The sequence below is a fragment of the Portunus trituberculatus genome, chromosome 21, assembly GCF_017591435.1.
Source record: "Portunus trituberculatus isolate SZX2019 chromosome 21, ASM1759143v1, whole genome shotgun sequence".
Taxonomy (NCBI): domain Eukaryota; kingdom Metazoa; phylum Arthropoda; class Malacostraca; order Decapoda; family Portunidae; genus Portunus; species Portunus trituberculatus.
Window position 1 is genome coordinate 15259534 of NC_059275.1, and position 12500 is coordinate 15272033.

At 43.3% G+C, this 12500-nt stretch overlaps 1 protein-coding gene across 2 annotated transcripts in view; it reads left to right on the top strand.

Annotated features, from left to right (window-relative positions):
* The window catches only part of LOC123506966 (tubby protein homolog), a 167209-nt gene that overhangs the window by 8088 nt on the left and 146621 nt on the right, over positions 1-12500 (top strand). Inside the window, exon 2 of one of the 2 annotated variants that reach the window (XM_045259426.1) lies at positions 1069-1246. Coding sequence is in view for 1 of the 2 variants with exons in the window: in XM_045259425.1 (XP_045115360.1) it covers positions 9941-10196 (256 nt within the window). In the remaining variant the exon portion in view is untranslated. Of the gene's footprint in view, positions 1-1068; positions 1247-9861; positions 10197-12500 lie in introns of those variants that run through there. The other variant, XM_045259425.1, reaches the window with a different exon arrangement.

The window sequence follows — 12500 nt, forward strand, 5'->3', positions numbered from 1 at the left end:
TACAAACAGACAGACAGACAGATAGAGAGAGAAGAACGTGTGAACAAACCGACGACCAGATAGTAACACACAAAATAGATAGATAAGAATAAGGATAAAAAAGTGTGAAAGATATAATGATACTCTCTCTCTCTCTCTCTCTCTCTCTCTCTCTCTCTCTCTCTCTCTCTCTCTCTCTCTCTCTCTCTCTCTCTCTCTCTCTCTCTCATACACTATCACGTACACATACTTCTCCCTTGTCTTACTTGTCCTCTCTCACCTCTCCCTCTCTCTCCCTCTCCCTCTCCCTGTCCCTTTCTCCACCATTATCCTGCTCTCCATGTCTCTCAGCCTCTCACTCGTACTCTCCCAGGCGTCCTCTTCACCATCACTTCTCTCACCACCTCTCACTCTGACTCTCCCTGCGCCTCTCGTCTCATATCCTTCCTCTCCTTCCTCTCACCTTTTTTTCCTCCTAACCCTTCATCTTTTATTCATTCTTTCCCTTTTCTCTTGTTTCTTCGTGTTTTGTTTGACTTTTTCTTCCCTTTTCTGTTTCTCTGTTTCTCTGTCTGTTAATCTGTCTCTGTCTCTCTCTCTCTCTCTCTCTCTCTCTCTCTCTCTCTCTCTCTCTCTCTCTCTCTCTCTCTCTCTCTCTCTCTCTCTCTCTCACAATACCAGTAAAAAGAAATTAGGCTATGTTTAAAATAGTAAGTTAGGTTAGGTTAGAAGGTTAGTTTTGGTCAAGGTAGATTGTGTGAGGTTAGGTTGGATTAGGTTAGGTGGAGACAGGATTATGTTCCACTATGTTGGGAGAACTATATGACTGAAGGGAATGATGTGGCATTTGATTTTCGTAGAGGAATGAATCTCTGTAATATAGAATTTGATTAGATACTATTTGAATATGAACTCTTTTCTATCCCACTTCCCTCTTCCTTCAGAATTTAAGTAGAAACTCCATAATACCTCTTTTTCCACTCCTTCAAACTAAAATAGATAAATAAATAGAATAGAAACACAATCAACTTAACAATCCCTCAAATATGTCACAAATCCTAACACTTACTCCTTCTTCCCCTTCTTCAGCGTCAACTTCTGGAGCAGCGCGTGGCGAAGAAACGACAGAGCTCTGGTATATTACAGCCTTCGGAGCGTGCCAGATCTGCCAGGAGCCGCCCCCGCACTGCAACAGGAGGGCGTGGCGGTGACGGAGGCGGCGATGGGGGTCTCCTTTCCCACCAGAACAAGAACCAGGCCCTTCATGGTGAGTACAAATGACTCTGAGTACTTTTGTGTCGAGGGAACGAAGGAAGGGTGAGGAGTAGCAGGAAGGAGAAAGGAAGAGGTAATACGAGAGTCAAGGAGGGAGGTTAAAATGAGAGGAAGGAAGGGAGGGAGAGAACGAATGCCGGAGGGAATGAGGAGGGAGAGGGAGATGGAGGAGATAGGGGAAAGAAAAGAAGGTAAGGAAGTAAGTAGTGAAGTAGGGAAAAGAGGAGGTGGTAGGGAAAAGGAAAGAATTAAGAAGTAAAGGAGAAGAATGGAAAGAGATAAGGAAGAAGGAGAGATAGAGGAGGGAAAGAGGTAAGGAAGAAGAGGAGATAGAGGAAGAAAAGAAGAGGAAAAGATGAAGGAAACAAAGAAGTAAGAATTAAAGGAGTAGAGAGAGAGAGAGAGAGAGAGAGAGAGAGAGAGAGAGAGAGAGAGAGAGAGAGAGAGAGAGTATGTAATTTTCTTGTTCATCTCGTCATTCTTTCCATTATTACTCTCACAATGGCAGGTTAGGACTCCAGCGTTTCAACTCTTTCAACCCTTTAGTCCCATGTCATTATGAGGAGGCATACACAGACAGACAGACAGACAGGCAGAGAGAGAGAGAGAGAGAGAGAGAGAGAGAGAGAGAGAGAGAGAGAGAGAGACAGACAGACAGATACTACTTACTCTGCATTACATTCCTGCGTAGCATTACATTCCTGCTCTCTCTCTCTCTCTCTCTCTCTCTCTCTCTCTCTCTCTCTCTCTCTCTCTCTCTCTCTCTCTCTCTCTCTCTCTCTCTCTCTCTGTAATGTAGTCATATATATTTCACAGACACAAAGAGTATAACACTTTTTGCAAATCTCTTCCTGCTTTGAAACCAATAATGCATTTGCGATACGATCTCTCCCCCCCCTTCTCTCTCTCTCTCTCTCTCTCTCTCTCTCTCTCTCTCTCTCTCTCTCTCTCTCTCTCTCTCTCTCTCTCTCTCTCTCTCTCTCTCTCTCGCCTCAATCCCTCTGGTGTATTTTTCCATCATTTTTAAGAGAATTATTAGGACATAAATACGGAGGAAAGTAGATAAAGATTGGAAATAGATAAACGATTTGTGTTACTACCAATAAAAGAAGCTTAACCCAGGACGAGGAAAGAGGAGGAGGTGAAGGGGATACAAGAGGAGGAGGAGGAGGAGGAGGAGGAGGAGGATTGAATAAAGTGGTGAAAAAAAATAACAAGGAAGAAAGGAAGGGAGATGAGGAGATAAGAAGAAGGACGTAGGAGGATAACAAGGAGGAGAAGGAAGAGGAGTAGTGAATGAAGGTTTTAGTTGGAAAAAAAGATATTGAGTGTGGAAGGAGGGAGACTAGAGAGAGAGAGAGAGAGAGAGAGAGAGAGAGAGAGAGAGAGAGAGAATAAAGAAAGAAGGAAGGAAGGAAGGAAGATACTGTAACGAGAAGGAATTAAAGGAAGGAGTGGTTTTCTTTAACATTTTCTTGAGTGTTTAATGAAAGTAGGAAGGAAGGAAAGATAAAGGGAGAGGAGGGAGAGGAGGGAGAAGAGGAAGGGAAGACAGGCAGAGTTAAAAAAAAGAAAACTCTCTCTCTCTCTCTCTCTCTCTCTCTCTCTCTCTCTCTCTCTCTCTCTCTCTCTCAAAGAACGTGGAGCTAATGTATTCTTAATTTCTTTTCCCTGCAGTGTGTTGGGGGAGTGTTGGGGAGTATTAGGGGAAGGATTGGGACTGGGTGTGTTAAGAGGTCTTAGAGATGTGGTGGGGATATCCTGGGATCCTGTGTTGTGGTGGAGAAGTGTAAGGGTGCTAAAATGCTGTGATGGGGATGACTTAGGGATGTTATGAGCGTGTTGGGGGTGGTGGGGTTGTGTTGGGGTGCTGTGTTGTGTTGGGGATGTGTTGTAGATGCGGGAGTGTTGTAAAGTGGTAGGGATGTGGTCGGAATATGATGAGGGTGTTGGAGGTGCTGGGATGTGTTGGGGTGTTGTGTTGTGGTGGGGAAGTATTAGGGAGGTGTCTGGTGTTGGAGTGTTGGCTGTTAGGGGGAGTTTTGGGGAGTTAGGGAAGTTTTAGGGAAGACAAACAATTAAGGATTTTTCGAGATCTGCTTTTTTGTTTAGAGGAGTGTGTGATGCGAGGTGGTCTAATATTCCTTCTTCCGTTTTTGTCTTCCTTTTGTCTTCCTATGTCTTCCTTTTGTATTCCTTTGTATTCCTTTGTATTCCTGCTTTCCTCAATTTTTCTCACGATCTTGTGCTGTTTATCCCTCCTCTGTTTCTTCTTTGTGTTCCTTGTTGTTCTGTTTGTCTTCCTTTGTATTCCTTTGTATTCTTTTGCATTTCTTTGTATTCATTTGTATAAATTTTTTCAACCTTCCTCACGATCTTTTATCCTTGCTTTGTTTCTTCTTTGTGTTCCTTGTTGCTCCCTGTCTTCTTTGCATCCTTTTGCATTCCTTTGTATTCATTTATTCATTTTTATTCCTTTTTTCAACCTTCCTCACGATCTTGTGCTGTTTATTCCTCCTTTGTTCTTCCTTTGTGTTCCTTGTTGCTCTGTTTCTGTCTTCCTTTGTATTCCTTTGTATTCCTTTGTATTAATTTTGCTAATCTTCCTCACGATCTTGTGCTGTTTTATCCTTACTTTGCTCCTTCTTTGTTTTCCTTGTTGCTCTGTTTGTCTTCCTTTGCATTCCTTTGTATTTCTTTGTATTCCTTTGTATTAATTTTTATCCCTTTCCCTAACCTTCCTCACGATCTTGTACTGTCCATCCTTCCTTTTGCTCCTCCTTCGTGTTCTTTGCTGCTCCTTGTCCTCGTGGCGGTATCGTAAGGGGGTCAGCCACCGCCCTTAGTATCCCTGTCATGCACGCACTCACGCACGCACTTCATCGCACGCACTCCATCGCATGCCGCATAACACTTAGGTCAGACCAGCACGAGTTGGCTAGATAATTCATGCGTCGTTTACTCCACCACCCACTAATACCTGTACTTGCTGCTTCTCTTACTTGGCGCCGCTTCTTCTTTTCTTTCTCTCTCTCTTTTTTTTTTCTCTTTTCTTTTTTTTCTCTTGTTTTGCGCGTTTGTGTTATTGTATATTTTTTCTATTTTTGTCTTTGTACTTGATGTTTGTCTTACTTTCCGCCGCTTCTTCTTTTTCTTTCTCTTTTCGCTTTTTTTTTTTTGCGTGTGTTATTGTATTTTTTTTTTTGTTACTCAGGTTCGTTATTTTCTCTTGTGTGTTTTCTTCCTTTCACTTTTGTCTCAGTTATCCACGTCTTATCTCTCTCTCTCTCTCTCTCTCTCTCTCTCTCTCTCTCTCTCTCTCTCTCTCTCTCTCTCTCTCTCTCTCTCTCTCTCTCTCTCTCTCTCTCTCTCTCTCTCTCTCTCTCTCTCTCTCTCTCTCTCTCTCCTGCCTATCCCACCAACCTAACCCACCCTAATCTAACTTAACCTAACTTACCTCATCTAATCTAACCTAACCTGCCAAACTCATAGCTATATCACCTACCTACCTCCCACGTACTCCCTTACCTCCCATCTACCCCCCACCTCACCTGTCCCCCGTCACCTGCCTCCCTCACCTGGCCTGGCTTTGGCACTCTAGTCACACACCTTGACGGAAAGCAGCTTCACGGGATAGGAGGCGTCGCATGCATTATTTACTCTCACATGGACGAAAGGGGGCGGGGACCAGTTTCCAGGGGCGGGTCGGTGGCTGGAGGGCGCCTGAGGACGTGGTGCAAGTGGTTCCAGTGGTGTGAGTGGTCAGTCGATGCCCGTAGGAGAGGCAGAAGCGTGTGAGTTAGTGCCAAGAACCCAATTTTCCGATAATGAGTGTGTTGGGGGCGGAAGGAAGCGAAGTGGAGTGTTTGGGGAAAGGGAGGATGTTGGCTGGAAGGTTGAGGTGCAGAAGGAAGGGAGGTGGAGTTGGTTGGGGTGGTGGAGTGGCGATAGAAAGCGAGGTGGGGTGTTTAAGGTGGAATGAAGTGGTAGTTGCAGTGTTGGGTGCAGTGGTACAGAGTGGTGTTAAGTATTGAGGTGCTGGGAATGGCCAGATATGCGCACACACACACACACACACACACACACACACACACACACACACACACACACACACACACACACACACACACACACCCGGTAGCTCAGTGGTTAGAGCGCTGGCTTCACAAGCCAGAGGACCGGGGTTCGATTCCCCGGCCGGGTGGAGATATTTGGGTGTGTCTCCTTTCACGTGTAGCCCCTGTTCACCTAGCAGTGAGTAGGTACGGGATGTAAATCGAGGAGTTGTGACCTTGTTGTCCCGGTGTGTGGTGTGTGCCTGGTCTCAGGCCTATCCGAAGATCGGAAATAATGAGCTCTGAGCTCGTTCCGTAGGGACGTCTGGCTGTCTCGTCAGAGACTGCAGCAGATCAAACAGTGAAACACACACACACACACACTCTCTCTCTCTCTCTCTCTCTCTCTCTCTCTCTCTCTCTCTCTCTCTCTCTCTCTCTCTCTCTCTCTCTCTCTCTCTCTCTCTCACGACTATTTTCAAAGGCCACAGAGATAATTAGCTAGGTTCCAATGAGTGTTTCTCCTGTAAATAATGTAAAAATCCTGTTAATCTGCCTCTAGTATCATAAAAACACACTTAAATACCCCGTCTAGCTTCAATTAAACACTTTGGAATGAGGTGTTTATAAGTGTGATGCTGAATGGATAGATTGATTGAGTTTCTATATTTCTTCAGGTGTTTCTATGATGTCGCTAAGCAAAACCCGCAGTATATGAACTTTATCTTCCCACTTTTCTATTCTTACTTTTTTTCCTACTCTCTTTTTCCTATTTTCCTTTTTCCATTTTTTCTGTTTCTTTCATTCATTTTCCTTATCCATTGTAATTAGCGCACTTTCTTCTTTCCTCCCTCTCTCTCTCCTTCCTTCATTCCTTCCTTCCTTCGTTCCTTTGTTCTATCCTTCTTTCCTTTCTTCATCCTTTTTTTCCCTTTCCATTCCTTCCCTTCCCTTCCCTTCCCTTCCCTTCCCTTTCTTTTCCTTTCTTTTCCTTTCCTCTCCTTTTATCTTTGCCTTCCATTACCCTCCTTACCTTTCCCATCTTCCTCTTACTCTCCGCTTTCTCGTCTCCTATCTACACCATTTTACTTCCCTACCACATCTCTCTCTCTCTCTCTCTCTCTCTCTCTCTCTCTCTATCACGGTAAAACTTTTCAAGGGCGTGGGGAAAGTGGCGTTTAAAGTGGCGTTGAAATAATAATGAGCCACCCCTCTCCCCCCCCCCAATACCACGACACTCTTAACTAGCCCCCCCCACCCCCTCTCGCTCCCACTCCTTGCACTCCTCACCCCTCCATCACGCCACTCCAAACTGCTTGTTACAGGACAGAGTCTTACCGTATTTGGTTCCCCTCACTCCTTCTCTCACCTATACCTGGCCTCCCCTCTCTCTCTCTCTCTCTCTCCCTCTCCTTCTCCCTTTACCTCTCTCTCTCTCTCTTTCCCCTCCCTTCATCCCTCCCTCTCCCCTCTTCCCTCAAAAACAGGCCTGGTTTAAGGGAGTAATTTATGGTAACGACTCTCTTCTTCTTCTTCTTCTTCTTCTTCTTCTTCTTCTTCTTCTTCTTCTTTTCTTTTTCTTTTTCTTGTTCTTGTTCTTTTTCTTTTTTCTTCTTCTTCTTTCTTTGTTTTATTCTTTCTCTTCTGCCTTTTCTCTTTTATTCTATTCTCTCGTTTTCTTTTTTTTCTTCTTCTTCTTCTTCTTCTTCTTCTTCTTCTTCTTCTTCTTCTTCTTCTTCTTCTTCTTCTTCTTCTTCTTCTTCTTCTTCTTCTTCTTCTTCTTCTTCTTCTTCTTCTTCTTCTTCTTATCTTTTCTTTCCTCTTCATTCTCCACTTACTAATCCTCCTCCTTCTCCTCCTCCTCCTCCTCCTCCTCCTCCTCCTCCTCCTCACAAAGCAGGACAGATGAGGGAGGGAAATTGGTGTTATAAGGAAGGAAATGTTTATAGGCAGCAGCGATGTTGGTTATAACAAAGAAAATGGTAGTTACATGTCTTTTATGAGGCAATGGTGGTAGTTACACTATTCTGTGGGGAGTATAGTGGTTACTGCGTGGTTGTAGGAAGAAATAGTGGTTGTAGGGTGATTTAAAGGTAGCAATTGTGGTTGATGGTGTTTCTTGGGTAGAGATGTTGGTTATTACGTGTTTTAAGGGAAGAAATGTTGTTTGATTGCTGTTTTTTTACGGAGAAATGTTGGTTAATGGTAATCTAAGTAGAATAATTGTGGTTGTTGGTGTTTTTAAGGGAAGAAATGTTTGTTGCTGCGTGTTTTTATGTGGAGAAATAGTTGTGTTTTTGGGAGAAATGTTGGTTGGTGATTTAAAGGGAGGAATTGTGGTTGTTGGGTTATTTTGGGGGAAGAAATGTTGGTTATTGTGTTTTATGGGAAGAAATGTTGGTTACTGTGTGGTTATATAGAGAAATGTTGGTTACAGTGTGTTTTATGGGAAGAAATGTTGGTTACTGCATGTTTTATGTAGAGAAATGTTAGTTACTTTGTGTTCTATGGGAAGAAATGTTGGTTACTGCATGTTTTATGTAGAGAAATATTGGTTACTGTGTGTTTTATGGGAAGAAATGTTGGTTACTGTGTTTTATGGGAAGAAATGTTGGTTACTGTTTGTTTTATGTAGAGAAATGTTGGTTACTGTGTGTTTTTATGGAAAGAAATGTTGGTTACTGTGTTTTATGGGAAGAAATGTTGATTACTGTGTGTTTTGTAGAGAAATGTTGGTTACTGTGTGTTTCATGTAGAAAAATGTTGGTTACTGTGTGTTTATGGGAAGAAATGTTTGTTGGTGATTTAAATGGAGAAATTGTAGTTGTTGGGTTATTTGGGGAAGAAATGTTGGTTACTTTGCGTTTTATAGGAAGAAATGTTGGTTATTGCGTGTTTTATATGGAAAAATAGTTGTTGGTTGCTGTTTTTACGAGGAAATGTTGGTTATAAGGTCATTTAAGTGGGATAATTCTGGTTGTGTTGCGTTTTCAATCCTTCAGTACTTGAGTTTCCGATACGATTAGACGATTTTATTTACATTAGGAAGGGTCTCTGGAGGTCAGAAGATTAATGGCCACTGTTTTAATCCCCGCCAAATTTTCTGAAGCTGTGTAAAGTCACAAAATAGTAAGCAAAATAAATATGAAAACATGTCCTGGTACCGAAGGGGTTAATGAAGAAATCTTGGTTGTTACGATAATTTTACTTAAGAAATACTGGTTGTAGAGGTTCTTTAAGAAATCAGTTTTGGTTACAGGTGATTTTCATAAGGAATGGTGGTGGCTACAGAATATTTGTAGGAGGAATAGTGATTATACTCTATCCTTGAGGTAAAAAAGAATGTAGGGAGAAAAAAGAAAGAAATAGATACAGGATAATCAAAAAGAGTAAGATTACTGAACGAAGAAGAGGAAAAAAATAGTTGGCAATATCTTTAAAGGAAAAACTGTGTGTACTGTCTTAATAAAAGTAAGGAGGCAGGATGTTTAGAAGGAAAATTTTAGCAAGAATATGTTTAAAGGGAAGACAATAATGAACTCGGCGCTTAGAAGGTTAGATCAGGTTTGGCTAGGTTAGGTTAGCTTAGGTTAGGTTAGGTTAGGTTAGTTAGGTTAGGTTAGGTTAGGTTAGGTTATATCCGTACAGGTGCAGGATACAGGTAAGGACGGATAGGTGAGGTCGATCACAGGTGAGGGGCCAAGTAATTAGAGAAGGTGATTAGGTGATCCTCAACATTTCCTCGTACGCAGAAGGTAATTAGACCGTTAAAGACTTGCGTTTCCTGCCGGAGATGAGAGAGAGAGAGAGAGAGAGAGAGAGAGAGAGAGAGAGAGAGAGAGAGAGAGAGAGAGAGAGAGAGAGAGAGAGAGAGAGAGAGAGAGAGAGAGAGAGAGAGAGAGAGAGAGAGTGAGAGAGAGAGAAAGAGGAGAGAGAGAGAGAGAGAGAGAGAGAGAGAGAGAGAGAGAGAGAGAGAGAGAGAGAGAGAGAGAGAGAGAGAGAGTGAGTGAGTGAGTGAGTGAGGGAGTGAGGGAAGGGAGGGAAGAGTGAGAGGGAGAGTGAACAGTTACGTGTAGCGGGGAAGAAGAAAAAAAAAGCTGACAGGAGTAGGAGATGACAAACGGGAGATGTCAGACTGGGAGACGAGGATGCTGCTGACGGTGCTGCTGTTCCTGACTACTGCTGCTAGGGAAGGAGGGAGAGGAGGGAGAGTGGGAGGGAGAGGGGGGAGGGAGTGAATTAAAGGTAGATGTAATGGGGGAAGGGGAATGGAGGTGGAAATGGATGGCTAAGCGTTGATAGTGTGTGTGGTAATGGTGGTGGTGGATTCAGAGAGAGAGAGAGAGAGAGAGAGAGAGAGAGAGAGAGAGAGAGAGAGAGAGAGAGAGAGAGAGAGAGAGAGAGAGAGAGAGAGAGAGAGAGAGAGAGAGAGATGGAGAGAGAGAGAGAGAGAGAGAGAGAGAGAGAGAGAGAGAGAGAGAGAGAGAGAGAGAGAGAGAGAGAGAGCGAGAGAGAGAGAGAGGCTGCAGGCGTAGGAGAGGAGGAGGAAGAGTCGGGAGGAGGGAAACAGTGTGCATCTAACCGGCCAGGTGGGAGGTTGTGTGTGTGTCCACCGCCTTCCGTGTGTGTGCATGTGTCCGCCTGTCTCCGCCGCTGCCCTGGACCGTCCCGCCACCACCACCACGACCTCCGCTGTCCAGCCACGCCGCCCCCCTCCTGACGAGGCTGTCGCTTCTACCTCCTCTGCCGCCGTCGCTGCCCAAAGTGGTGGTGGAGCTCACGGTAGCGCCTCCACCTCGTCCGCCGCCTCGCCTCTTCTGCAGCAACGGCATCCTCGCCACGCACAAACCTGTTGCAGCTGCTCAGCCAACACCAAGCAGAAAAAACGTATGGATTATGCCCCATTTGTTCCTCTCCTTGTCGCTCCCTCTCTCCTTGATATTCCCCCAGCGGTGTTTGTCTCTGTGACTTCTCGTGGGTTTGGATTTTTTTTTCTCCTGTTTCTCTCTCTCTCTCTCTTTCCTTATCGTGGTATTGTGTTTTTTAGAGTCACCGGGTTGGTTACTTTCTGAGGTGTTTGACTTCATTGCTTTTTTTCCTCTCCTGTTTCTCTCTTTCTCCCTCTCTCTTTTTTTTTTTTCCCCTTATCGTGGTTTGTTGTGTTTCTTTTATTCATTTATTTATTTATTTTGTCTCCGGGTTGGTGACTTTCTGAGGTGTTTGACTCTAGTGCTTTTGCTGGTTTTTCTGTCTCCTTATCGGTGGTTCTGTCGGTGTGGTGTTGGTGAGTGAGTGTCTGTCTGGTGCTGTGTTGGGGTCTGGTGTGTGTTGTGTTGGTGTTGTGTGTTGTAACTGCCACATACAGTCTTCTTAACTCTTATATTAGCTTTGTATTACCTCTGACTCTCCTGTAAGCTTTTAATTGCCACGTACGCTATCCTAACTCCATGTACTGTCCCCTAACTACCACGTACAGTCCTCTTAAGTCAATGTACCATCTTCTAATTACCACGTACACTTATCTAACTCCACGTACCGTCCTTCAGTTACCACGTACCGTCCTGTAACTCCACATACCGTCAAACTATCATGTACACCACTCTGACTACCACGTACGTACCATCTAACCACTAGGTACAGACATCTAAGCTCACGTACCATTTCTTATCCTGATTACCACGTACATTCAATTCCACTCCTACTCTCACGTACATTGATTTCTAAGTACCATTATTATCTCAGGCGAAGGCAAGATAACGATTAAGTTACACAAATGAACACACAGGAAGAACAAACGGCAGCAGATCTTTTGGCCCTAACGAGGCTGCTATGAGGAAACTAGAAACACCCTTATAAATTAAAGCTATAGGTACTCTTATTGATTCAGAACTTTCCCATTAGTCATAAGGATCACGCCTCTTGTCTTTTCACGTTGAGTCTTCGCCTTTATTGACACAGATAAGGAAGTAGATAGATAGATAGATAGGGAAACTCTAGAATTCCCTGCTTGTTCTTGTATTTCCAGCTATTTTTGCAGGAATTGTCTCAAGAGGGAGGTTTTAAGGCATTTATCCTCAAATTTGGACAACTCTAGACTAAGCTGGTTAAACTGACGACTGATATTTTCTGTGGCCTTTTATTTGAATTTATTTTACACAGATATTCACTTTCGTTGCTCTTTCTCAGTTGTCTTGCGTACAGAAAAAAAAAAGGCAGATAGGTAGATACATAGATGGATAGATAGATAAATAGATAGATGGAAAGACGAACTATATTATTTCTCGACGTTTGCTGAAAAATAGAATAAGAAAAACAATGTAAATAATAAAAGATAGATAGATAGGTAGATAAATAGATACATGGGAAAAAAAACTACATAATATTATTTCACATGACGTTTACTGAAAAAAAAAAAAAAAAATTGAAGAAAAAAAGGAAAAAAAAAGAAAAGGAAAGAAAATGATGACAAAAATGAAGGAAGGAAGAAATAAAAATAAAATACAAAAGTCTCCCTTCGAACTCTGATTTAATTAATGTCGCTGTCGAAGGAGAAACACCGCTATCTTTTTACCTAATGGAAAACGGACAATCTTGTGTAGGTGAATGTTAAATTAATTACAATGGCGGCAGAAGATAGGGCGGCGGCGGTGATGGTGGTGGTAGTAGTGGTGGTAGTGGAATGGGGAGACGAGAACAGTGGAGGGATGGAGAAGGAAGAAGAAGAAGAAGAAGAGGAAAAGAAAGAAATGTGAGGATGTGGAATTACTGGTATTAAATGGGTGTGTTCAGGGTATATGGAGGTCATGGGGTATGTCGAAGGTGCGTGATGGAGGGTAGTGGATTTCATTGGGGTGCGTGGAGGAGATAATGGTGTGCTTTAGGGTGTTAATGAGTCTGTTTGGGGGTGTATATTGGTAATGAATTGTATTGGAGTGCGTAAAAGAGGTAATGAAGTGCATGGGGATATTAGTGGGGGGAGAGGGGGTATTTAGAGTACGTGGAAGTAGTAGGGTGTGTTGAGTGTGTTGTGTTAATGGTTTGTAGGAGTGTTTTGTGTAGAGTGCGTAAAGTAGATAGTGGAGTGCGTGGGGGTATTAATGGGGTGCTTAGAGTGCGTGGAAGTAGTGGGGTGTGTTGGAATGTATTGTATTAATGGGGTGGCTTTTTGGGGTGTATAAAGGTAATGTTTTG